The sequence below is a fragment of the Venturia canescens genome, chromosome 11 (genome assembly GCF_019457755.1).
Source record: "Venturia canescens isolate UGA chromosome 11, ASM1945775v1, whole genome shotgun sequence".
NCBI classification, from domain to species: Eukaryota; Metazoa; Arthropoda; class Insecta; order Hymenoptera; family Ichneumonidae; genus Venturia; species Venturia canescens.
Window position 1 is genome coordinate 2186242 of NC_057431.1, and position 27969 is coordinate 2214210.

General features: G+C 35.4%; 3 protein-coding genes across 3 annotated transcripts; all 3 read left to right on the plus strand.

Moving 5' to 3' along the window:
* The first annotated feature begins 1170 nt into the window (after window positions 1-1170).
* LOC122418319 (sentrin-specific protease 1-like) lies at window positions 1171-2490 on the plus strand. Its single transcript, XM_043432457.1, has one exon. The coding sequence runs from the start codon at window positions 1171-1173 to the stop codon at window positions 2488-2490; it is 1320 nt and encodes a 439-aa protein (XP_043288392.1).
* An 18222-nt stretch (window positions 2491-20712) lies between these two features.
* LOC122418320 (uncharacterized) lies at window positions 20713-22023 on the plus strand (the record flags this gene model as incomplete). Its single annotated transcript, XM_043432458.1, has 4 exons — window positions 20713-20873; window positions 21165-21501; window positions 21598-21717; window positions 21908-22023. Coding segments are annotated over exons 1-4 (663 nt in total), but the record flags the coding sequence as incomplete, so codon positions are not given.
* Window positions 22024-22032: 9 nt separating this feature from the next.
* LOC122418269 (glutamic acid-rich protein-like) lies at window positions 22033-27893 on the plus strand. The gene is made up of 11 exons (XM_043432401.1): window positions 22033-22068; window positions 22151-22219; window positions 22552-22611; window positions 22707-22781; window positions 23047-23121; window positions 23239-23298; window positions 23396-23467; window positions 23612-23722; window positions 23802-24038; window positions 25754-25786; window positions 27637-27893. Exons 5-11 carry the CDS (start codon window positions 23067-23069, stop codon window positions 27816-27818), a joined length of 750 nt encoding a protein of 249 aa, XP_043288336.1. The 5' UTR covers window positions 22033-22068; window positions 22151-22219; window positions 22552-22611; window positions 22707-22781; window positions 23047-23066; the 3' UTR covers window positions 27819-27893.
* Window positions 27894-27969: the final 76 nt, after the last annotated feature.

Genomic DNA, 27969 nt, shown 5'->3' on the forward strand with positions numbered 1-27969 from the left:
TTAATGTAGGAGATCTAGTTTTGGCCAAAGCGTGCAACGTTAGCGACCCTGTAAATAAAAAAATGGCCAAATTCTTCTCGATTTACGAGGGGCCATATAGAATAAAAAAACAAATAGCCACAGCCACGTTTATCCTGGAGAATCCTGAGACTGAGATGGAGAGAGGCATGTACCACGCCGCAAATCTGAAAAAATACAAAAATTGATCAAAAACACGAATTACAAATTAAATTACCAGGATGTATTGTTCTAAGCTATATAACTTACCTTTGTTTATTACTTCCAAGCGTATCCGCTGAAAAAAGATTTCAAATTAATAAATAATGAATAATTTCACAGTCAGAGTGACGTAACACTCATACTCACCTGTTGGATTCATATTTCTCCTACGGAGCTACCTAAAACACATAAAAACAATAGAAAAACACAAAAAAATAAATAAAATCGAAAAGAAAAGAGAAAATTACATGTTTATTACTATTTATATAAATAATAACAATCTTATATTCAAAAATTCGATTTCCGACAGTAAAAATATTGATTATTTAAAAGTTACTAGCAAAAGTACAAAAAACATAAACTTAAAGACCTCAATGTCAAAAAAAAAAAAAAAACGAATTGACGATAATCAAATTATTGAAAAATAGGAAGTTATGCATAAAACAAGCAGTGTCATGCCCCGTCTCACTCTACAGATTCCCTAGATCACGAAAAACCAATTTCCGATAATAAAAATGTCGATATTTTAAAAGATAATCACTCAAAGTGGCTTATTAGTAATTATTATGGCTTAATTAAACGAGTTATGACTCGGAAAACTGTTAAAACAGTCAAAGACGCAAATTTCTGAACTCCGGTAACGAGACGCTTCTGAAGCGGCAAACTTCAGACGGTACCCGTAGCTATGACTCTAAACTTTAGTTCTCGAATAATCCGTCATCCGCGAGTGGTGCTCAGAGCAGCCGAACTCGCGTGGTAACAACCGAATTTGAACGACAACGGTCTTCACCCTGCATCTTCCTGACCTCACTCAACGCCGAACGCTCGCGGCAGAAAAATTGAAATCGCAGTTTTAAAAAGGAATAAAAAGCGTGAAAACAGGTAAATGACAATGGTTTAGGCATGAAGAGAAAAAGAATGAGCATGGAAATCAATAAGAAATAAATAACGATGATTCAAATGACAGGAAATATGGAACAAGGCTCGCAAACTGACAAGATCGAAACGAAAGAATTTTCGCAACAAACGGGGGATGAAGTAGGAAAATGGTTTACAGAGGAGGAGATGGTCGTGTGTCACGAAAAAAAAGGGATGGTGAACGAGAAAGTAGATACGATAGTAATGATGAGTCCATCTAAAAAAAAAGGGAAATATAAAAATGAGTCTACGCAAACGGCCAAAATAACGAAAGATAAACAAATTCAAACGGATTGGGTGCTCTGTAAGATCGATCTAGTAGATCAAAGGCAATCAAGACGAGAAATTTGTTTGCACCACATCGCGCGCCATCATTTTTTTTCACGAGTGAAGGATGAATTTCAAGTTCCACCAATTCTTTCGCCGATCGAGGAGAATACTATCGCTAGAGTCAACAGGAAATCTGAAGATGAATGGACAAGATGGAAAGTGGGCGAATTCAATTGGGAAATCGAGAAGGAAAATACTCAAGGGGATGTTATGGAGACGAAAAGCGATGAAAAGGAGGCCAACAAGGAGTTGCACCACGAGTTAAAAACAGGAATAAAGGTGAAGGAGGAAGAGGAAAATACTATGGGCGATGTCAAAAAACAGAATGAGAGGCAGGTGTGTCTAACACAACAACAGGATACAACAGCGGAAATAAAAAGGAAAAAGGATCTTCCCAATGATGCAACAGAAACAAAAAGGAACAAAAAAGGGTTTAGCCAAATATCACCAAGCGATTTGGAAACATTAAAAGGAGCAAACTGGCTGAATGATATGATTATTAATTCATATTTGGAGATTATTGCCGAAGAAGGAAATTTGGATCAGACGGTGAACCCAACGGTGTACGCTATGAGCTCATTTTTTTTTCCCCGACTTCACACAGGAGGATATGGCTCCGTAAAAAGATGGACGAAGAGGGTCAATGTGTTTAAATACGACAAAATCCTCGTGCCAATTCATTTAGGTAGACATTGGTGCCTTGCAATCATTAAATTTAATTCAAAATCCATAGTTTACTATGACAGTTTTAAGGGGGAGAATCCAAGATATCTATGCACTCTGCTAGAGTATTTGGTGATGGAGGCCAAACAGAAAGGAGAAAAAGAGATTGACAGGGAGGAATGGACACTGAAAGCAGAAAAGGATATTCCCACTCAAGAAAATGGACATGATTGTGGGGTTTTCGTATGTTTATTCGCTAGATATGAAGCCCAAGATAAAAAGTACGATTTTTCGCAGAAAGACATTCCCGAAATACGGGTAAAAATTGGTTGTGAACTTCAAAATAGTAGATTGATGTGAAGGACAACCTAAATAGAAACCAGATTTTCAACCATAATCAAATAAAATTGTAAATATAAAAGCGCCGAATCAAAATTAAATGACATAAATATTACATGGAAAGGGCGGCAACTAAAATTTTCTCTTTGTCATAAAAAAAAAAAAAAAACAATGTTGTTATTTTTTTTGTTTAAATATGTTAAACGTCAAGGCTCTAATAAAGGAAGTTATTCCATGCTATTTTTCTTAGACAAACGTCCCCTGTGTTATGTTTTTTTTTTAGGATAACCTGAAAATGAAACCATACCATCGATGTTCAGGATGACCCCGCGCCTGAAAAAGAAAAATAAATTAGCAAAAATACTAAATCCAATTACAAAAATCATGAAAAATTACTTACCGATGAAACCGATGTCCTGGAACCCGTGAACCTGCAAAAAGAAAAAATGATTAGAAAATAGTTAAAATAGCTATAGAATGAAAAGAGTACTTACCTACCTGAAAAAAAAATTACTCCGAAAAGCGCTGAAAAACCTAAAAATAAAAAAAAAAAGAGGAGAAAAGGAATAGAGAAAAGGGAGAAAGGAAAATGGGGTAAAAGAGATTAATGAGAAAGTAAAAGGAGAGAGAAGAGGAGAATGGGGGAGAAATGATAAGAATTTGGAATAAAAAGAATCAATGGAAAACAAAATATGGGACAAGACGAATTAAGGGAGTACGAAGAGTATGGAAATGGAGTAAAATAGGGGATAGGAAATTTGAGAGCGGGGTAGAACGAATAAGTAAATTAATGAGAGGGAAAGAACCTGAAAATCAAAGAAAAAGAATTGTAGAATAAAATAACCTGGAAATAACAAAACGTAACCTGTAAATAAGAGAATAAACCTGAAAAACAATAAAAAAAGAAACAATAAATGAATATAGTGGGACTGGAAAAACCTGAAAATAAGAAGAAAAGAGGGGATAAAAACAATAAAGGGAGTGAAATAGACGAATAAAGAGGGAGTGGGAGTAAAAAGAGATAAAAGGGACGAATAACAAGGCTACAAATGAAAGAGGGGAAAATATGAACTAATGGAGAGACAAAAATAATAAAAGTGGGGCAAAATGGACGAATGAGGTGCGAGAAGGAACTGAGAAAGGTAAAGTGGGGTAAAATAGACGAATGAGGGGCGAGAAGGGACTGAAAAAGGCAAAGTGGGGTAAAATGGACAGAAATAGAGAAGTGGGGGAAGTGAAAGGAGTGGGGATAGAGAATGGGTATAAAAGTCGGAGCAGCAGGCTCCGGAGCGTCATTTGAGCCACAGTCAAGCTTCAAACAACACCGGGAGCTACCCAAGCGATTGGACAACATCGGGAGCTCTACCTCGTTATTCGAAGCGACTTTGAGAATCTAAATCTCTACAACCACCAAGATGCGGATCGACCCAATCATCCCGGGAGTTCCAACGCCTTCTCCATGGCCAGCGACCTGGGAAGGAAGCTTCGAGATCATCATATTGGAATTCCTTAACCCAACAAATTTTTCCTACACAACTCTGACAAAATTTGAGGAGCTGTGTGCATTCGAGGAGCAGTTATTCACCGACATCGCAGAAAGAAACCACTATCCAAGGGTTTATGCTTCTATCGACCGAATATACGCGGTCGTCAGCCAAGAAACTGCCTACAGAGGAAAATTGGTCGACGTGGAAGATGGAGAAGCTACCTTACTGCTTATCGATAGAGGGGTTACTCTCATGCATCCGGTTCATGAGCTTCAGAATCTACCTCATCAATATGTCAACGTGCCTTCTTTCTGCACGAAAGCATTCCTTTCTGGAATCAGGCCATTTTATGGAAACAGATGGGAGATGACCTGCAGCCTCCATTATCAACGGAAGCTGGTTGATCAAAAAGCTAGAATCACTATCATCGGCGATCATCCTACGAAGAAGGGCCACGAAGTTCACCTTTTCATAACACCTCAACGGGTCAATCTGGGAGAAAGCTTGGTCAGGCACCAATATGCTCTACCTGGCGAATATCGATTCAGCCTTCGGGACGACGTAAAGTGTGCAACGCCTGAAGAAATACAAAGATTGGCGAATGGAGAGCAACTACAGGAGCCTTTCAATCCTATTGCGGCAGAGCTGAGACAACTAGAACATCTGCAACTCCTAGACTTGGAAGAAGAACAAATGAACGAGGTCAATCAACTCCGCTGATGGAAGACAAGCTGAAAAACATCAAGAAACCTGCAAATCATCATTTTCAAGACATCATCGCCCTGTCCTCCCTTTATCCCCGAGTCAAAATTGCATTTTTAAATTGTCTACGGTCCCAATCCCATTTCCGGTTTTCGAGAATTTGAATTTCTGTATTTTTTCTTTTTGTTTAGACTCCTTAAACGAGTTTTTGAGAACAAAAAGCATCATTTCAACGATCTTTTTGTTCTGGGGGGCATTTGAGATGTAACACTCGCGTAGCGGCCCGAGCCCGCTTGAACTATTGAATATTGCGCGTACCAAAAACATCGCGGCGCGATGACGGGCGTGCGTCCCAACCGGCGGCCATGTTGGCGACTGGCACAAAGGCTCGAGCGAGCCGGCGGGCAACGCTCCGAACAGCGCCACTTAACAAAAAATCAAACTAAATCATAATTTCTTTATTCTAATTGTTTTCAAACTTTTTATTTATCGATATGAGCGTAATTAGGCTCAAAATGTCGGGAAAAATAGCCGCTATCAAAGAAAAATAGAGAAAAGATTAAAGCTTGTAGAAAATTTGTGTTATTTCAAATAAAGCGAAATGCTTGATCACAGCGCATGCGCAGAGCTAAGCGTTCATGGGCTATAGGAACCCGAACGTGACTTTTTCCAATTTTACGGATAAAATTAAAGTAAATGATATTAAATAAAACAATGAAGCCAAATCGCTTAAATAATTAAACAATAAGAATTGGCATTGAAATTTCATTATTTTTAAGTCGTGAAGAGCGGAAAATTAATCAAAGCGGAATTCGGCGCATCGGGCAAAATAGCGATCAGCCAATAGCAAGGCGCGAATTAAGGCAGCGAGCCAATAGGGAAGCCCGTTACAAAAGAATGCGCAGAACGCGTCCGAAACTGAGAAATTCGGCGTTTGAGAGAATTTAGAGTGGGGAACGGGGTATAAGAGTCGGTGCACGGCTCATTCGGGAAGCAGTTCACCCTACCTCTAGAACCAACTCGGATCTCCTAGAAGAGCTCTCCTAACATCAAATAGCAAAATACACTCTATTCTGATATAACCTAAAATCCTTTCTCCTATTATTCCTTTGGATGCCTGGGGTATTGGTGAGACTCGGCGACGTATCGATCCCGTAGTCCAGGGTCCATTCCACATAACCTACAATTTCCGAATTTTGCTGCACGGGGCATTGGTGAGACTCGGTGACGTATCGATCCCGTGGTCCGTGGGCAAAATTACCTAACCTAGTGAATGCTCAGGACATTGGCGAGACTCGGCGACGTATCGAGCCCGTGGTCTGGGGTTCACATCCTAACCTGTCTTGTGTTTTTGAGCATTGGCGCCATTCGGCGACGTTTGAGGCCCGTGGTCAAGCACAAACTTTCCACCTAGCATTTTTGGGTGTATTGAGAATAGAGGCGGTAAATAAATGATTTTATGATTAATTATTATTAAATTCAAAATTGTTTCATAATTTATCCGATTTGGTTGGGTCGAACGAATTGATTAGCGTTAGAATTCAATAATTTAAGAATCTATAGTCCATTGTACGACTCTAAAGTCAAGAAAAATTGTCCGAACCAATTATAACGAGTAGAAACAAATAACAAGCGGATAAAAGCATTAATTCAAGAGGCAGCGGTAAGACTAGAGTTTGTATAGCATCCTAGCGATCACAAATTGAAAAAAATTGTAAAAACAAAAAGCGTACAACACTCTTGAATTGCTAGCAAGCGTAAGGACTCAGGCTCAAGCGGTTAGGATTACAGGACATCGGTTGTCAATTAGTAGCGTTGCGAGTTTCATTATTTTTTGTTTGTTTTTTTTTGTTGTCTGAAAAATTTCATGCAAGCGGAAAGGAGAGGCAATAGAATAAGCAGGGACACGATAAACCTTAAAGCGTTCTTTATTGTATAAACAAAAAACAAAAACAAATTTGAAAATTCAATCGAAATTTCACACAGTAAAACGCTCCGTTTTTCCGGGTCTTTCGAGTCTTCTCTCGCCTGACTTGGTTAAACAACGCGGACAAAAAAAAAAGATTAAAATTAAAAACGCGTCATTTTCGCTATCATTTTGTAAAAACATAATTAAAATTAAAAACGCGTATCATTTTGTAAAAACGCGTATCATTTTGTAAAAACACAATAGTATTGTCTAATAAATTCATTTTGTTATCTTATCAACATAATTTTTGTCTCTCGTCTCGTTCATACCTGCTCCTTTAAAAATAAGGTAGCTCGAACCGACGCGTGGCGGCGTTCAGGCCGGGTCGGCGAGAGCGTTACGTTACATTATATAACAAACGTTATTTCGGACATAACGAAGTGCGGTACGTAATTAATAAACCAACGCAGATTCGACATAACGAAATTTAACGAAACTCGGTATAAATTTAAAAAATAGTTCGTCGTCTAGTGAAGTGCATATAAGATTTATTATTTTATTATTTTATTTTAAATGATAGTGTGGTGTCATAATATTACGAAAACTGGACGTCCTAGTAACTTCGACGTGAAAAGTGTCGAGGTGTGATCGAAATTCTTCGAGTTTATTATTATTCTTAAGAAAATAAAACCGAAACATAACCTACTTTCGGGTCTAATTATCGTTTCAAAGTGTCCTTTCGTTATTTTTGAGCTCGCAGTTCTAGATGACTTTCCCTTCCACTTATTCCTCTTTTTCTTTCAATTTTTAATTTCATGACGCGTCATCAAGGGACTCTGTCAAGTTGTCTCATTGCTATTTGAATGAAGAGTGAAAAGATCAATCCATCAACTCATCAGGTAAAATTATTTTTGAGATATTTAATCCACCGTAATTTAAAACAATTTTTTTATTATCGTTTTATTCATTGAATTATGATTTTCATCTAAATCATCTGAATACGATTCCAATAATCGGGTGGGGGTAAAATTTTCGAATTTATAAAATTTCGAACACCTAAAACTTCGAATTTATAAATTCATGATGATAATATGTAGATTGATCAATTCGACTAGAGCCTAAAATGTCGAAAAAAAGTAAATTAGAAATCTTAAAGTTCGAAGCACATTTACATCGAAAATAGAAAACAATAATCGCCATACAACGAAGGCTGAAATATCGATTTTACCAAAATTCGACTAGCACACATTTGATTCATGAATTACTAGAATCAGCAATAGTGCTAATATTCCCATTTCGAAAATATAATAACAATAGCCTAAATATTATTGAAGTTGAGATAGTGAAACACCAAAAAGTCGAACGGTCGAAATAGCGAAATGCTTGAAAATCGAATGATCAAAATAACGAACAACAGCAGAGCCCAAAATATACACTTCTCACTCTTCGTGCTTGCCGGCGGAGGTAACAGATGACGCTAGTGGTAGTTGGTACACTGAATCATGTAACGACGACTAATGTATATCTCTCTGGAGAAGACCACTGAACAAATTTCATTCGGTTCTTCTCGACTTACGCGCTCAATTTTGGATACCGAGTACATATATGTAATAGCTATTAATATTATGCTGATATAACATGATAGATCAGTTGACAAAAAATTCATCTAACCGTAATGTGCAGAGCACTATTTTCGCGGAATATAAGCCTTTACAGTTATCGCTCGTTCGCGATTCGCGGACAGTATTTTTCCATCAATATGCTCAAAAAAAACTTCCGTATGCGAATCTGTAATCAGTTTTCAAAATTGAAAAAAATGTTGGAATGAAAAGATTAAATGATTTTCTCTTTAATTGGACGTTTACACTCGAGATTTTTTCGTGTGTGGTTAATTCTGTTAAATTTTTCCAAAATTTGACATCAGCTTTTTATCCCGCGATCCCAGAAACAAACTCGCAGACATTTTAGTGCATTTTTGAAAAAAAAAAATAAGCAACACAGTTTGGAAAAAACTTTTTTCCCGCTGCAGTAAGGTTATTAATAGTATTGATATACATTAGGCACACCAAATAAAAAGGATATTAAGGATACTTAAAATTTTTTGATGATTTTTAACAGGCTCAGAGGAAAATGATCGCTCTAAAATAAAAAACAAATTGAAGTTTCAAGTTTCTGATTTGCAGACGTAAGCTTGAAATTTTTTTAGCAATAGTGGTTCATGAGTAATCGTAAGAAAACGACTGTAAGAAAAAATTTGCTAAATTATTTCGTGTATTGGAGAATTTCGTATAACTTTGGATATAAACGAAATACGCCGATAATTTTTCAACCTCAGTGTCATTTAACCTTGAAAATTTCAAGGCGCTACGATTTATTTTTTAGTTATATAAACGTTGAAATCTCTCGTTTCTGCTGATAGTCACCATAGCGAAAACTTTTTTTATTTTAATTCATTTTTTAACCCGAGAACGTTTTTTTTTTTAAGAAAATCCATATTTGTTGGATAAAAAGCATTGAACTCTGAAAAAATTTGAACCAAAAACTTTTTTGAAAAATTTTTTTTTTTTCAAAACCTCTTTTTCATGTTTACAATGGTCGATTATTGCAAAAAATCACATCGTTATGACGACAATAAATCATAGCGTTAAAAAAAAATCAAGCGTATTTTTTTACAATTATAAACCATTGTAAAGATTTTGAGAAAAAAGGTTTTGAAAAAATATATTTTCGAAAAAAAGTTTTTGTTCAGATTTTTCTAGAATTTAATGCTCTTTATGCAAGACATGGATTTTTGTAATAAAAGCGCTTTCGGGTTGAAAAAACGAATAAAAATTGAAAAATCGCTCATTCGGTAGAAACGCTCGGTAGAAACGAGAGATTTGGAAGTTTGGGGCACTTGAAAATAAAAGTCGCAGCGCCTTGAAATTTTCAATATTTTTTCAGAATACTTTGAAGTTGAAAAATTCGTTATCTTTCGTTTTTCGTTTATATTCAAAGTTACATGAAATTATCCAAATATCCTTTAATTTTCCATTATTACCTCCTTTTCATTTTATATTAACACGTTGAACAACGACACATTTCGACACCGTTACGTAGGGAAACATTCGCCGTTCACAAGACCATCATTCCGTTTTCTGTATAAACATTATTCCCCAAGTAATCAATCACCAAAGTTAAAAATGTCTTTTTTGCTTTCATCTACGATAACTCTATGAGAAATGATCGCAGAAATCTCATGAACAGGCCAAATTGAAGAGAATTTAATTTTATAAATGAGCATTATGGTAACATAACTCGAAGAGTTTTTTGAAAACCCGGAGACCGTTTTGAAAAAGAAAAAAATTGGTAAATTTGTTTTTACAATCGTTTACTTACGACTACTCATTAACTACTCGCGCTGAACAAATTTCGAGCATAACTCTGGAAACTAGACCCTTGAAACTAAAATTGTTACTTTTCTTTTAATATCCTGAGCCATAATTTTTCTCCAAGTTTTAGAGCCTGTTAAAAATCACCTGAAAATTGCGAATTTTCTTAATATCCTACACTTGTTGTGTCTAGTATAGTATGAGAGTAATATTACCAAACAAATCAATATACTGTCATTTTATATCAAATTTGGCTCAACATGTTCCGGATAATTTATTTATTGTTGAACACTCGAAACGATATTCCTGATCTCAAATTTTACGTATTTATTTTCACCCCGACTTCTACTCAAGCGAAGTAATGATAAATTGAAATGAAGAGGTACATTTACCTCTGTATTTAACATAATGCAATATTTTGTAATATTCCATTGAAAAACGAAAGTATACTGGTAGCGTAGAGAAAGTAAAAACGAATGCGAATAGTACCGGTACAAAAAATTGCACAAATGAAAATATGCGATATACTCGTTAATCAAGCCATATTTTGCTGCGAAGTTGGTGGAGAACTTAATGAAAGAAATACGTACTTTGTTTTGAACTGAAACAACTATTCGACGTTAGTATAACGTGTGCAGAGAACAATATTTCTTTTCAAATTTTCTATTGTTCTTGAGCATAATCTTTCTAGATTTTTACGAGCTATTCCCATGTTTAACCGTTCCAACCATTAATATTCTGGAACATGAATCATTACCTAGTAATTGCGATATATATTTGATTGAATTATTTATCCAGAATGTCCTACAATCGAATCCATGTAAGAATCGAAGAACATTAACGGGTTTATCACTTAATTTTGAAAGAAGAAACCGTTTACATGCACATCTTCGATTTAGAACATCTACAACATATTTGGCGGAGCATTAATCACCTAGGTAAGTTAGAGATCAGCTATTTGAATATTATTTTACACAAAAAAAGTGAATTATAAGTAATAAGTTTTGCGAAAACATTCAACGTGTTATAGAATAGATGGCCGTCGAAATATATCCAAAATAGAATCTTGTGATCAATCGATAACCGTATTACATAATCATTCTTCTTTAAGAGCTACTTCAATGGAGTGTTACATCTAGTATTCTCGCATTGAAATTGTTATTCAAGAAATATTTGAGCTTCTTTCCATGAAAAAGGTCAACGAAGTCCAATGTGTCTATGTACTTTTCATAGTTTTCAGGTTTCAGTTGAATATTTGAATAGGGTATTATGAATAAAAATTGGATCGTCCTAGATCCTCAATCGTGGATTAGATTCTACAGACTGACAATTTAGAAGATTACACATGTGCAATGATCAAACTTGTAAAAGGAAAACTTATTCAAAGTCAAGTTTATTTTTTCGTGTTTTTCTGTACAATTAGCTGATAAACGAACAACTACATGTGAATGTATCATGTTATATCATACATGCTATTTTCCTGTAAAATCTGCAGATGTCGTGTGAAAAAAGTGGAACGAAACTTAGTGTTGTTACTTGAATTGGTTCATCGATATTTCATAACATCACTTTTTACAGGTAAGTCATTTATACTAGATTAAATCCTGGTCCGATGATGCACGTACTCTGCTGAAGAAGAACCGTTCCAAAGTTTCCGCAGGGAATACTTCTCAATGCTGATCTTTTTTCGAAGAAAGAAAAACTAAGATTTTCAACTAATATATGATATAACGAAAAAAAATCGAATAGTCTCAACAAGGAACGAGGCAAATCGGAAAAATAGGGGAAAGCGTTTTTAGCTTATTTTTTTATACCCAGTGACACAAAATTGTATAACTAAACGGATATTAATGCTTTCTTCGTTTAGCTCTTACATCACTAAATTTTGATAAAAATATTACCAGAAGGTTTTTACTCACGTTTCCCGTTCAATTTGGTTATTAATAAATTCGATCGAAATGTCCCATCTAATTGTTTGGGTTTGATTATCGGATGAAAAGCAATCTAGTAATGTGAATGGTCTCGAAAGATAAAGTAAAAAGAATTTAAATAGATCGGTAATGAACAAAAAAAAGCATTTATCTCGAAAATTCCGAGCACCGTCATTTCTGAAGTTCAGCATTTTTTAAGTTAAAGATCGTCGAATTTTAAATTTATCAAACGGTTTTTGAAAGGAGGAAGTAGCGTTGCTGCCGTTTTACCACCACAGCGCTCTCCGCTGTTGTCGATCATCACTGCGCGGCAATATTCATTTATTTTTTTGAGCAAATCAACAGAAAAATTCTACTTTCATCCATTACATGAATTCAAATCGGCTAACTTTCATAGCACCAGGCTCTACTGCAAAATAGGACATTATTCATTTCTGATTGGAATTACGTAAATACCGGTCAATATATGGATGCTACTGCATCACAGAAACAGTTCGTTTTTCAACTAAAAAATAAACGAGATCACGAGTTTATGGAAAAAAAAACCATTGCTTTCTTAGTTCTCTCTTTCCAGAATGCATCAATCGAGTTGTTCCATAACCTTTATTTGGTTGATATAAGAATTGTTTACGATTCATCTGCTCTGCTCGTTGACATTTTTCCATTCGTTTTTTTTTCCTGAGCAAAGTACAAAGAGTCATTATTACACCCCAAAGGGTGTAATGGTAGTATCAAACAAAAACTGGACAGCTGGATGGGGGAAAACTATGCAATTAAAATCTGCAGGCTGCTGGCAGGTGTGACGGAACCACAGCAACGAGCATAACTCAATGATTCGATATTGTCTATTCCCTTCCTTCGAGAATTTTCACGCTAAGAAATGTCAATTTGATCAGGTCAAGATTGCATTTCATTCAATCTGATCGAATGGACCGCGAAAAATCATGGACGTGATTCGAATTCTACGTTTATCAACGGGGAACGGAGATGGGAAGCCTAGGCTTGAAATAAACCATCACATGGCGCCATTCGTTTATTTTGATCCTGCCAGCAAACGTACGCTACGCTATCCGTCTTTGTTCATCCCTTTACACTCCCTGTCTCCGAGTTTATGCCTCACTTGCTCCCAGTCTACTGCGCGTTGACCATTCAAATTTTCTTTCACCTTCTCTCTCTTTGTTTTTCTCTAGCCCCATTTATTTTGCCTCATGTATCTCCGAGTTTCTGTCTCTTCTTTTCTCACCCAAACCACCGGTCACCGTCTTTCCGCCTATACGTTTCTTTCTTTTTCTCACTGAAACGAATAAGTCGAATGCACAGGTCCGCTTTTTTGGTTGAAAGTTTCTCTCTCTCTCTCTCTCTTTTTCTTTCTTTCTTACTCTCTTATTAACTTGAACGTAAAGATTTTTCTTCCAGAATATGAATCAATTCCCTGACTTGACTTTTAAGATATGAGAACAAGTTCTACAGTACAGTGTGACCCACAAAAAAATGATCAGTTTGCCTATGCAAGATGGCAAATCGATCGTAGAGTGCCAAACAATTCCACTTTGAGAATTCTCAGATTTTTCTCCCGCATCTTCTTTTTCAGATTTTTCTCTCTATCTTCCCATAAACAAAAATACGTAATAATTTTTTTTTCGATTTGCCATGATTTCATTCGAGTACAATTGCGTTGGAAAGGCAGAAACGTATCCATTATAAGCACTTTGTGCAAATAAAAAGAATGAATTTTCGGGAAGGTGGTTGAATGATGGGGTCGGCAGCAGCCGTGAGAAAAGCGCTCAGCACGCTTGTATTGTTGTATATTCGCCTTCCTGTTGTTTCTTCCTGACCTCCACAACTTGACCACTCTTGCGCGGTCGACCGTTTTTGCTCATGTTCGCGTGCAATTTTCACCTATTTTCCAACATTTAAATGGAAAACGAAGATTGACACTTAATAGCTTAACCCTTCTACTTTTTCAAATCCATTTGATAAATTTAAATTAGACTACCTCCCAGGCATCCTACCCCGTTTCAAAATATGGTATGAAAGCTTCTGACTGCAACTGTTCAAAAATTAATTATCCGACAACACCTTGCTACACACAAAAGGAACCGTACGAAAAGCCTACGGTACAACTCAAAAAATGGCTGCGTCACAAATTTTTGAAAAAAACGCCACATTTTTTTGTTATTTTTCTGGTTCTTTCCTGAAATAATAAACCGATCGGATTTTTTCAAGTCTCATTTTCTCAGTATTGTAGTTCTCTATAATTTTTCTATTGGGACCGCTTACATTGCTCTGTCAAATTTTCTTTTAGAAGTGAAAAACGAAAAAATAGGATTTTTGCACTAAATTATTACCAACAAAAAAGACAATGGGAAACTTGAGTTGAAAATTATGCATTTAGCATCCGGGGGCTTCTCCATCTTTCTGGGGGCCATCTTTCTACTCCCACTTCTTGACAGCTCACACGCGCTCGACCGTTTTCGGTCATCTTTTGCGCAACTTCCAGGTATTTTCCAATATTTAAACAAAGAACGAAGAACTAGTTTATGCATAATCGACAATGTCGCGAATAATGAGTAACGAAGGAAAAAATTACGAGATAAGGTTGATGTTGAGTTGAAAAGCTGCACAAAAAATTTTTAATTTCATAATTCCTATACATCTCACATACATGTCTGCGTGTGCGCGCGCGATTTACTCGCTGAAACAAGCTCGCGCTCGTGTGCGCGCTCGCACGTTGTTTTCTTATATTATGATATTTTAGTCTCTACTGTAACGTCATTCCGAGCGCATCGTAGTGTCCAGAATTTTCTCACACTCGTTTACTTTTTTTGCAAAGTATTTACTTTCTTTTTTTAATTCATTAGTTTAGTTGCCTAAGACATATATTATTAGTGCACATTTATATCTTAGTGCATATTTTTTAAAAGTTAGTTTTGTACATTTCTTGTATAAATTTTTTTTGGTGGATTTTGTGTTGGACATTGAATTCTTTCCGCGGTTTTTGTGTTCTGGACATTCATTTTTTTTGTGGATTTTATTGTGTTGTGGACATTAAATATGCCACGAAGTGGGCAGAGGCGATTAGCTTCGCTTGATCGTATAAAGGACGGACGTGTTTATCAGAAGAGTAGTACATCTTGTGATGGAAAAACCATGTAAGTTGAAATCTCTATTCCATATTATTATTATTATTATTATTATATTATATTATTATCGTAACTATATCATAATGATAAATGATCAAAGCAAGTGTACAGGTTGTCTTTTGAAATTTCCCGTTTTTTCAACCAATTTTGATATTCTGCTAAAAAGTTGATTAGTTTTTTATTCAGCTGTGTGTTTTTAGTTGTCTTTCTCTTAATCAAATTTTGAGGGGTAGACATTTTTTTCAATATTTTGAACTACGGGGCTGTTGAATTCTGCCCTAGAGGTTGCGGTTACATCCCGCTGGCACGCGTGTCCACTACCTGTCTCTCTCCTTATACTTTTTTTCTTTGCCTTCTTCACTCTCTAGATAATGTACGTATGTCTCTCTCTCTCTTTCTCTCTCTCTCGGTCTTGGTCTTGGTCTCGGTCTCTGTCTCTATCGTTCGGTAGATACATTGGTTCATTCCTTGAAATTAAAAACTCTTATTTTCTTCTGACGTCATTTTTAGCGAGATTGGGTCATTTCCTCTACTGGCGATTTTCTACGTTCTTTTCATGATTTTTTTTGCGTTAATCACGTTGTTTGAATTTTTATTTTTGTTCAATCATAACTTTTTGGTTGTTCTTTGAGTTTTATCACAAACATTTTCCTGCGATTCTTGTCTTGGTCTTGCGATTTCATGATGTTTTTGTACTTGGTGCTTTATCCGCAAGTTCTCTCTCTAAAATTCGAAATATTTTTTTCAAGTGCAAATATCTGAAGTAAATGTTTTGTTTATGGGCGATATGAGCAAAACAGGGTCGATTAGCCAGCGAGTCGAACCGTTGCGAAAGTCGCAAGCAACGTGTTCGAACGTGTCACGTGCGACGTTTTGTGCAGGCTTGCCTAATAAAGAAAGAAAGGGGCGGGTGAAAGAGGCACGAGTCGCCGAAGAAAGGGTCATCTTTACGCGATGACCAGAGAATAGCATCATCTTTATTGGATTATTTAAGAAATAAAAAACTCGGAACTATCATCAAAATTATTCTTCTTACATATCGTTCTTTTTATCTATATATATACCTGAGCCGTAGGACTTGCCAGATTTTTATACATGTATATCTATCTATATCTCGCTCTCCCTTCTTCAAGTCGAGTTAAGCTTCAATTTCTCTCATTTTTATTAAAAAAAACTTCTCTTTGACGATACATTACCTAATATTTGAAAAAGGTTTTTTGAATGGTTTGGCAGAATAGTTCGGACAGACATTTCGTACAGATTTCATCTGTAAGTATCTAAAATGTCCTTTTATTTGGGTTGAAAACACGCGAATTCCACAAATAAACAAGGAATCGGTATAAACTATAACAACTATCAAACGTACTATATCGCGCTAGAAAAATTCAAATAAAAAAGTTTCGTCACACCATCTGCAAATCTGTTTTATGAAATTATGAAGGTATGACGATCGTAATACTAGCAAAATTCGTTGCAGATAATCACAGCATACGGAATAAAAAAGATATAAGCTGTGACGGTACTTGACTCGTCCGGAATAACTAGACCAATTTGTTATTCCGGAGAAGTATAGTTTACACACATTTTAACGCCGGTTTTACCACATCGAGTATTACTATAGCGGAATAAAAGCGCCGTGGAAATTTAGTCAGTGACCACGTTAACGAGATAGTCTTATTCCGGTTTAGTGCCGACTGGTCTAGGGAAGACTGGCGTTCGGCTGCTCGTATAGGATCTAGAGTCGCGGCAGCGACTCTGAGACATTTATGTTATGACGAGATGCTGCCAGAGACTCTTTACCGGAGCCATATTCTACACCCGAAATAACTGAATTAATTTAGTTATGCTTTTGTTTTTGGCCACCGATCGTAGAATCTATGCACGTATATAAAAACGGAATTCGCGTAAAATATACATTGATACTTTTTCTCATATTCAGAAACTTTCGAAAAAACTTTTTACATACCAAAATTAGTCAAATTTTGTATATTTTGTCAAGTTTAAATGAGGATGCAAACAATTTTTTTATATAGCGCAACCACGTTTTCCTCACTTTTCGAGCCTGCCGGCGGTACGGAAAGTAAGTGTTTTACGTACTCCGCACCACTAATCCACTCCAACAGTTGGTAAAACACCTACTTTCCGTACCGCCGGAACGCTTGAAAAAGCTCGGAAACGTGGTTTGGTTATATAAAGTATTTTTACAAGAAAAATTCGTACAAAAAATTTCTAGGAAAAAAAAAACAATCCGAGTATATACAATGCGTTACGTATGAACTCGTTTTCATCACAATATAATTCAGAATTGCAAGGTACTCACTCGAATTTATTTTTTTTAAATTGATTATTTTTTCTTACTTCTCTTCACATGGAGAATCTTATATATCGAAGCTATCCATATAATATAAACAAACTTCAACTAGATTTAAATTTTATTCCACAGTTATCTTCGCTGTAAAAATAATACAGTTTGTCAGGGCACGGCAAAGTTAGTGAACGGTTTTATAGAAGATGGACACCCTCATTCACAATTCTGCATGCCTGACGAAATTATTGAGCACATTTTTCGCTTTAAAACAGCGTTATCTGAAGCATTAGAACACCATTGGTACCAACTGAAGGACCTCTATGATTCGTATGCGATTGTGTGAGTTTTTTTTGCATGACTTTTTCCTTGTAAATTTATGCATAATTTTTAATTTCTCAGTCATATGAATGGTTCATTTTTCGTGCGTTCAAAAAAATCGATTGGACAACGCTAGCATGCTTATTTTCCAAACAGTGTATGTGTGAGGAATTCCACGCTGATTCGACTTATTAAACTCTAGATTTCTTCGAATATGTCCGCAATTTCTCATAGCATTGTAGTACCTCGAAAAGTACTTAAAATTTTTTAACAATTCTTTTGACTAAAATTCGCTTTAATGGCGATTTTAGAAAAAAAGCAGCAAGCCAAACACTCGCTAGAAACCAGCGCATGGGGGCTGGCTTTCTTGTATACACAATGAGAAAAAAAGCTTTTTTTCAATGGGAGTCATAAAAAAAATCTTCAAAAGGGTTTCAAATTCTTTTCTACCACTCTTCATCTCCAGTAGATAGTACCTCGTTGACTAAATGTTACATTGTAACGAATCAAAAATCGTATTACAAATGATTTGAAAATCATTTAAATGCCAATATAATTGCGGGTAATTAATTATTGACTCTATTCAGTGATAATTCTAATTGACCATAATCATAATCATAATTATTTTGTTATTGTTATTTGTTATTTTTAATTCAATTCATTTGAGTAATATTGGACTTTGGAGTACCTACTATGCAATGACATGATTTTACATTTTACGATTAATGTAAATATTTTAACAAACAAAATTCACAATCATCTAATTCATGTAGAATCATTAAGGCTTAGACCATTCATAACTCCACTAAATTTATTAATTTTATTAATTTGCACGGGCAAATAATTTCATGAATAGAATTAGAAATGGATGTTTTTAGGAATAATATTATTATTCTCATCAATATTTTCAATGATGACAATATGATATTCACGAAAGATAATCAAATTTGAAGAGCATAAATTTAGCCATGCAATCTCAGGATGAAAAGTTTATAAAAATTGTTTGAACCGAATTTTTTCAATTATTATTTGTTTAATTTTAATCAATTTGTTCTTTTTTAAAATTTTTCATTGGGAAAAAATTCTCTTTCTGAATGTTGATTTGATTCTTTAATATCTTTTCGTTTACTTTCTTCAATTTAATTTTAAGTATGTGGAATAATTTTTTGTTTTTTATGATATGTTTTATGATATTTATTGTTATGTTCTATCTATAGAAAATTCTACAGAACATAAAAATTATAAAAATGAGATATTTTTTCCCCCTATTAATTGAATCCCTTGAAGAAGTTAATTTTTATTAATAATAATATTGGATAAAATTTTAAAAAAAAGCAAACGTAAATATAATGTCAACCCATGCGACTAAATATTATTTGAGCTATATAATATGGAGAAGGTACATGGCACACATTTCATCGCTTCAACTTTTCTTATTTCTTTTGTCTTCAAAACCATATACCTTCATGGCACTATTTAGGATTTTCCTTATGAGCGATCAGAAAATGTAAAAAGACGTTTTCTGGTGGAGAAGGAAATCCGTGCCCACATCAGTTTAGAGCCCAAATATCTCGTACAAAAAATCTAATATTTGTAAATTTTCTTAGAATCAAAATGAAATCAAGTAAAATCGATTTTTAAAATCCGAATAAACTCCTCAACGCATTTCGGGGTAGTGCAATGCTTAACAAAATTGCGGTCAAAATTGAAAACGTACTTAAATTGAAATGCATGTGATATATGATTTTATCCTATATTATCTACATTAATGAAATCTGTTAATTATCATTTTGCATACATTCTCAGGTCATTATTGATAGACATGTTGATTATTCTTGTAATTGTTATTTGACAAATCAAGTCATGCAGAAGCCGCCCGATACGTTTCGTTTCGTGCCATACGGTCATTTATGCAACAGTGCAGGAAGAAAAATTATCCCCCCAACCCTCGGACGATTCAAGAATTTGTGGACCGACTCACTGATCCGCAGTTCGCGAGAATTTTGGAATATATCAATGGTCGGCTCACGGTGCGTTCTGTAACAGACGACAGCGGTGCGCAGCATGCAATCCTGTATGACGAAGACTTCGTGCGGCGAGAAATGAGCGAAGTTACGAAGCTCCTCATTGATGCCACCTTTTGCACTAGACCCAGGATCGAAGGGGTTTATCAATTGATGACAATCATGGGAATTAAACTTAATCACGTAAGAATTAACTAATATCGCAAAATATTTTTCATAATTCAACTGACGTAAGAGAATTCGATTCCGTACGATAAAACAATGCATGAAGACCGCTGCCGGAATTTTTAACACTTTTTCATATGTTGTGTATAGTTTTTTAAATCGGATACCAAAACATTATCTTGAAACGCGTACTAACTGCAGTCAAATTCTTCGAACGTAGTAATAAAAAAGAATCATGTGGAGGGTTACAAAAATAAACTTGCAATTTTTTTCATAAAACATAAGATGCGAACATACGCACGCATTGGTAAAAAATATTTACCACGAATGTATGGAAGAAATCAGAAACAATAATTTATTGAAAATAGAATGCATTGTTTTTGTATAGAAAAAGTTTCCATTTGAAATATTATATAGATAAATTAGTCATTATTTTCTATAACATATATTCCGCTTTTATGAAAAATATTTTGCCCTCTGATGGAATATGTATTCTTCTATAAGTTTCATATAAATATATTTTTGGATAACATTTTTTTCCTTTTTATTGAGTATAGTATACAATGTTGCTATTACTAATATACTTTCGGTACACTTTAATTTTACTTGAGTATCTTTTAAGTATGTTTTTTCGTAATTAATTGGGCAGGATTGAAATCGTATTTTGGTTTAAATGGAATTCAATCTTTTTATATGAAATTTGAAAAATAAATTAACCTGATTGTAAGTCCATTGCATGACCAAATTTAGAGCCAATTTTTTGAATAATAATTGTTGCTATGGTTGGGACTGCTCACATCATATATCATGCACATTAAATCATGCTTACCTATTCGAATGGGTTATAGGGCTTTCCCTTCATATGGGTCTTGACGACAAGGAAAACTCAAGGCGCCTATGAGTCATGCCTGCGTTATATCAGAGAGCACGTCCTGCAGGCGCATATTATACTTGTGATGAGTGATTTTGAACGCGCATTACGCAATGCCGTTCTACAAGTATACCCAATGGCTCACAGTACGGGTTGTAATACCCATTACGATCGGGTGAGTATCGAATGGAGAAGTAGAAATGATAAAGGATATAATATTCGTATTGCAATTTTTATGCGTATTTTTAATAGTTTAAATTTATGTTGATAATTCTAGGGGTATCCTTAACTGTATTTTCGATGATCGTTTTTGACATTCCAGCCATTTACAGATATAACAATTTTCATTCTCATATAAACATTGCTTTGTAGATAACGTTGAGTTATTAACCCCTCATGGCTATTTCGTCAGCACTACCGAACTATAGTGTACGAAAAGGGAAAAAAATAATGTACTGGATTTCAGGCAATATACAGAAAAGCCAAGGTCCTTCAACTCGCCAACGTTCTTCGGACAAATGACGTAGCGAAAACTTTTTTCAAAAAAGTTTTAGCTCTGGCGTACTTGCCGGCAGAACTAATAACTACGAAGTTCCGGGAACTACGCAACAATTTGCCAGGAACACTGAAGACGCAATTCCGCACATTTTGCAATTATTATGATCGATATTGGATCCGAACGGTCAGGCCAGAGGGGTTCAGTGTATACGGGTTGAGCCGTAGAACGAACAATATAATCGAGTCCTACCACAGCCGGCTTCAACATCATTTAGGAAGACGCCCTGGACCATGGGATTTTTTATGTAAGTCGAACTTATAGTTCAACTCAACCACAAGCAACTTACATCTCCAACAAATAGAGAAAACGTGATAAAAATTGATGCTATTTTTTGTTTCAGGCAAAATACTAAAATTGCAGTCAAAAATTCAAACCGATATTGCACGATTAAAAAATAATGTGAACATCGGCCGCTATGCGAGATATTCAACTGTTTTTAAACAAAACAAACTCACAAAAGGTTTCATTTCTTTATCAATATATTTTTTCCAATTTCAAAGGCGCATTCGAGCTAAAATTCGTAATGCATGTTGTTATACCTCGTTCTCAGTGCCTCATTTGCAAATGTACACATATTATTTTCGAAATTGGAAGTAAATTAGTACATTTCAAAAGAAACATGTCAATTCATTTATTTACTTTTCACCTAGCATGGCGTCAATTACATATGCTCGAGATCACAGTTGAGGAGTTCATGGATAAAGCTGCTTCTTTAAAGGGAAACATCGATTTTCGTATGGCACAACAGTTAACTGAACAGGAGAACGTAAAATCCAAGAGCTACAAGAGCCTCCAGCAATCAGACCATTAGGTAAATTTCGTTATTAAACTCAATTCAAGCTTGTTGATAACTCTGGAGCACTCAAAATACTGTTATCTTTAAATTATTTCAGATCCAGATTTCGAACAAGAAATCTTTGCTGAAGAGCCACCACGATGGCTCTTGGACAATGCAGAAAACGGTAAATAATACGATGTAATTTTATATATTAGGGAGACTAACGAGTTATGAAATTTCCGTAGATGTCGATATACGTCGATAACGGCATTATTCTTGGGTGTTTTTAATAATAATAGCCTTTGAAGATTATTTCTAGAATGTTGCATTGGAGTAAATAGTAAATTATGGTATGGAATTTAGCAACAATCGATTTACAAAATCTCACAATCATGATAATGATAATCACTGATAAATGTTTACTCTGTCTTTTGTATAACTGTTATTATTAAATTTTTTCTGAAGACCGAAAATCTAAGAATTAAAAAAATAAAGTTTTATGTATCTGTTCGACAGGAAATCAACCGATTGTGGTAAATGAGGAAATCGAAGGATATTCTTCGCCTGATGAGAATGGTAGTTTTCGCAGAACAATTTTCATAATGAGTAGAATTGTTTTTGTTTAATCTGTGATTAAAAATCCAATTATTTACATGCATTTGTTTTTGTAGAACACAACCCGGATGATCTGATAGCCAATGATCTGGAAGAGGTTGTTGAAGAAGCTCCCCAGCTCAGAAATATTGGTATTTCACAGATTTTTTCAATCCACTGACTATTAGGAAAACTTATATCGATGAAATTCAACAAATGAAATTGAAACAAGTCAAAAACGAAACGTTATGGATTTCCTCCATAGAAAATCAACGGATCGTAGTAAACGAGGATATTCTTCACCGGATGATAGTGCTAATTATTCCCAAAACCATTTTCATAACAACTAGTATTGTGCTTGTTCAATCTGTAACTAAAAGTCCAATTATTTACTTTCATTTGCTCTTTTTGTTGTAGAAGATGACCCGGTCGAACTCATGGCTAATGATTTGGAGGAGGTTGTAGAAGAGGCTCCCCAGCCCAGAAATATCGGTAACCATTTCATAGGCTTTTTCAATCTACTGTTAGAAAAAATTATATCTATGATTTTATATCAACAACTGATAATGTAAGAATTGAAAAATAAAATATTATGAATTCGTTTGGTAGAAAATCAACCAATCGTGATAGACGAGGAGTTTGAAGCGTATTCGACGCCCGGCGATAATGGTAATTTTTCATAAAGTTTTTATCATAATCGTTATTATTGTATTTGTTTAATCTATAACTGAAAATCTAATTATTTATGTGCGCATTTTCTTTCTAGAAGATGACCCGGATGAACTCATAGCCGATGGTTCAGCAGCCATAGAAGAAGCTCCCCAGCCCAGAAATATTGGTAATTATTATATTTCGATGGATTTTTCCAGTGTACTAATCATTACAAACACTGGTATCAACGATTGTTTTTAAACCACCAAAACTGTAAAAATAAAATAATAGAACTTATGTATAGAAATATAATTTATGTCGATGTTTACAGCGGTAGGTGCTATCCGAAGACAAAGCAATTCGGTGATTCGTAATGAGTTTGTTGTAGGCCCTGCATCGGAGCCAAATTCGGCGAGACAAAAAAGAAATAAGCGTCGGAAAGGTAAGATATTCCGGCGAGGGAAATTGATGGTTTAGGATTATGGATTAGGAAGTATCATACAGATTTTTAAAAATTACAGCGATGAGAAAAAGAGCGGTGGCACGTCGATTTGCCGAACGGAGGGAGGAATCTGCTGAAACACAAGAGCAGGAGGAACGGAGGGAGGAATCTGCTGAAACACAAGAGCAGGAGGAACGGAGGGAGGAATCTGCTGAAACACAAGAGCAGGAGGAACGGAGAGAGGAATCTGCTGAAACACAAGAGCAGGAGGAACCTCAAGAAGCCGAGAACCGTCGACATAGCGAGGAGAATAATGGTAGCATCATCATTATCAATGCAATTTTCTCGTTAAATTGAAAAAATATTCGATGAACCTATTTTTTACAGCTTATCTTTTCCGACTTTAAAGTCAATTGAATGTTTTCAGTTTCATCGTTCTCATGAAATTTGCATATAATGGAAAGGGATGTAAAAATAGCAGTTGAACTTGTAGAGCATAAAATTCTTCGTACGTATAAAGTAGAGTCTTTTCTGCGTAGATAATTATTAATGTTTAGTGTAATAGTAAATAGCCTCTATATCTAGCAAAAGCATTTACGAGTCATAATTATGCGTTTCGAGTGGGAAAGATCACGGAAAATAATGGAAAATATGGAAATGTGAATGAAGAATATAAGTAAGAGCTGAAAGGGAATGGGGGCTGGAATTTGGTTAAAAAAGAGGGAAGGGCGGTAAGAATAAAAATGCAAAATTGTAAAGGTAACGCTATGAACCGCATTGAGATGATAAAAAGGAAGATGTGGGGGACAAATATACGGAGGAATAATTATTATGTAAAAAAAGAATACAATTAGACGGATTAGCGGGAGCGGTGGTGGGGCGAAAAGACAAAAGAAGATTTATGAAGCTGGTGGATAAAGGGAGAAAGATAACGGAGGAAATGGATACATTACTTCATGGGGTTGTTGCGGAAGTGTCAGAAAGGGTACTCATACGAGTGAAGGTTATAAGACGTAGAAATATCTCGAAAAGGGAAATACAGAGAGCGATCAAGAGCAGCAGAATAGAGATCCTCAGACGTGATGATATTTCGATCGAAGTTTCTTAGTGCTGAAAGTATAAATGGTATAAATAATTTGACAGATAAGGCCCGAAGGGTGGAGAACAGATCGGAGGGGTGGCAGGTTGAACAATAATCTCCGAAGGAGGGTGTGTCGCCGAAACACCAAAAGAGCTTCAAATAAGGTTTCGGTACCATATGAATATCTCGTTACAAAAAACCTGGTCAACAAACAGATAGCAAACGAAATGGGGAAGTTAATCGTACTGATAAGGCAAGGAAGGGTAGGGGGACAGGGGATAATGTATATACGGTAATTAGAGTTAACCCATTAATGCGCAAAACGACAAGCAAGGCTGTGAGACGGATTTAGGCTTGTTAAACATCCTAACGGCGAACGCACAGGAAAACTTAACCGCGAAACGGCGTGAATGGGTGAAAATTGTGAGGGAGAAGAACATGCTCACGGAAGTATGCAACGATGCGGCCAGCTTTTACAAATAAAGAAATAGGAATAAAAAGCATTATACTGGAAGACAAGATAAATATTTAACACAAAAAACGAAAGAAATGTAGAAAAAATCGAGCTGCTCGTAAAATTTAGTTGACGTGGATATAAAGCGAAAATTTTTCCCTAACGTAATAACGTTCATGATCAATTGAATATTGTTTTCTAAATTGATTATAAGAAACAACTATTGCGGTTAGGAATATCTACGATTTTTTTGAACTACTTCATTATTCGATATTCAATAGTTCAACTCTAAATTTTTACGCTCTACAAGTTCAGTTACTAAAATCCTTACAATTATTCTTCATCTTAAACGACTGTCCACTACTTAACAAAAATTACTATCAATGTCATTGAAGTGACTGGTATCTCGAACAATATAGGATGTGAAAAAAGTTCTCAATGAAAGTTATAGTGAATATAAATTTTTCCCGAAGATACATTGATCGCACTGTTTCAGACATGTTTGCAAAAACGGATTGTTCGTTTCGAGGTGCGCATTTGTTGAATTACAATTTTTTGAACAATTTGAAAAACTTATAAAATATTTAGGACGATTTCTTGTGTTCATAATGATGTATTTACACACTGTTCCTCCAAGAGTTATTCCATGTCAAATGGACGGCTGAGTTTGAAATAACATTGCAATAGTTCTCAAATTTCATCTCGATTTTATAGTAACACGCCTTGTCATTGCTTCGCCTTTATATATATTTTCCAAATTGACAATTCAATACCGATATTATGATGAATAGTTAGTTTTGGAAGTACAGCACTTGTGGAATTATTCCATCTAATATTTAATAATTCTATAGGCATGAAACAATGGTGAAAAAAACTTGAAGTAACTTCGTTACATATCCACCGACTTATTAACATGGAATAACTCGTACTCGTAATGATATGAACGTTTCAAAATGAATGTGTGCTTGTAGTATGTAAAAAATCATTTCGCATCAAAAACTCATCATGATAAGTAATTTCAACTCTATGGCTTATTATTTAGTGTCCAATTATAGAAAATGACAAATTATTGTCATGTATCTAATTTTCCTTCAAATAATGTAGTATCAATTGTTAAGACGTTTTGTTAAATTATTATATCATAAACTATTCTGTAGTTAAAAAGATTTTTCCGTCGGATGTCCTATCGGGGGGGGGGGGGGGGCGTCTATTTCGGGGACCAATGATTTACAAGGTCGATTTTCATTCGATTCAATACGGAAGAGGGGGGAAGGGAAAACTATTTTCAAAATTTGATTTGGGACGAACCATGCACTCCGATCAGTATCTACATTCCTATCTGTATAAAAAATTAAACATTGATTTTTTTTCGTATGTACCTTGTCGGCAGATCTGTCAGGCCGCTTCTCTTCGGAGTCAACGTGGCCCGCGGTGAAGTCAGCATTTTATCCGAGTATTAGTGATTCTTAGGGCCGCTTCTCATCTGAGTTAACGTGGCCCGTGGTTTCACTAGTGCTCGTTTTATGTACATACAATTTTTCGTAAATTCGCATTTATGAAACTTGCCGGCAGATCTGTCGGACCGCTTCTCTCTGGAGTTAACGTGGCCCGCAGTGAAGTCAGCATTTTATCCGAGTATTAGTGATTCTTAGGGCCGCTTCTCATCTGAGTTAACGTGGCCCGTGGTTTCACTAGTGCTCGTTTTATGTACATACAATTTTTCGTAAAATGGCGTTTATGAAACTTGCCGGCAGATCTGTCGGACCGCTTCTCTCTGGAGTTAACGTGGCCCGCGGTGAAGTCAGCATTTGATCCAAGTACTAGTAACTCTTAGGGCCGCTTCTCATCTGAGTTAAGGTGGCCCATGGTTTTATTAGTGCTTATTTCATATTCGTAAGATTGTTTATGAAACTTGCCAACAAATCCGTCGGGCCGCTTCTCTCCGGAGTTAACGTGGCCCGCAGTGAAGTTGGCATTTGATCCGAGTATTTATTTCTTGCGCTGACGGCGGAAAAGGTGACGTAGATACTGTGAAGTTCATGTTCGTAACAAAGTCAAGCCGGTAATATTTAATCCAAGAACAAATCATTTTGACATTTGAATGGAAGGGCCCTTCATTTTTTTGTCTATTTGATCCATAATTTTGGTTGAATATTAGTGTTTAATTTGTTAATAATCTATACAGATCAATATTTTCCAAATAGCTAAAAATGCTCCGTAAAAATTAAATAATAATGTACAGAGACAAAATAGATAAAGCTTAGTCAATTTCAAAAAATTTAATTTTAGAGCATATCTTGAAACGTTCATTTCGTTATCACATAATTAATATTTTATTATATGGAACTTTGTGTACTCCTTGTTACGATTTTTTTTCAGATTCGTGCAAGGTGTGCTTATTGGCGAAAGCGACGCACCTCTACCTGCCCTGTGGGCATTGCTGTTGTTGTTCCGACTGTGCAGAAGTCTTATGGAACCAATTTTTAGAAAGACGGTGTCCAATATGTCGGACACGGGCATCCGAAGCTCCTCGAAGAATATTCCAACCGTCAGAATTTTGAAAAAAATGAATAAATAAATGAAAAAAATATATCTACATAATATTTCTACATAGAAGGAAATTATATTACAAGTAATTGATTTTGTGTCCTCTGAATGTCCTATCATTTTAACCTTTCGAGTACATCTGGGGTCCAGCGGCCTCAGCGCCAA

What these genes read in the sequence shown, in the direction of transcription:
- LOC122418319 (XM_043432457.1), top strand. Translation starts at nt 1,171, where the DNA reads ATGATTCAAATGACAGGAAATATGGAACAAGGCTCGCAAACTGACAAG.
- LOC122418269 (XM_043432401.1), top strand. Translation starts at nt 23,067, where the DNA reads ATGGCTAATGATTTGGAGGAGGTTGTAGAAGAGGCTCCCCAGCCCAGA. An exon ending in TCCCCAGCCCAGAAATATCG is followed by an intron (nt 23,122 to 23,238) that starts GTAACCATTTCA and finishes TTCGTTTGGTAG; the next exon opens with AAAATCAACCAATCGTGATA. An exon ending in TCCCCAGCCCAGAAATATTG is followed by an intron (nt 23,468 to 23,611) that starts GTAATTATTATA and finishes CGATGTTTACAG; the next exon opens with CGGTAGGTGCTATCCGAAGA.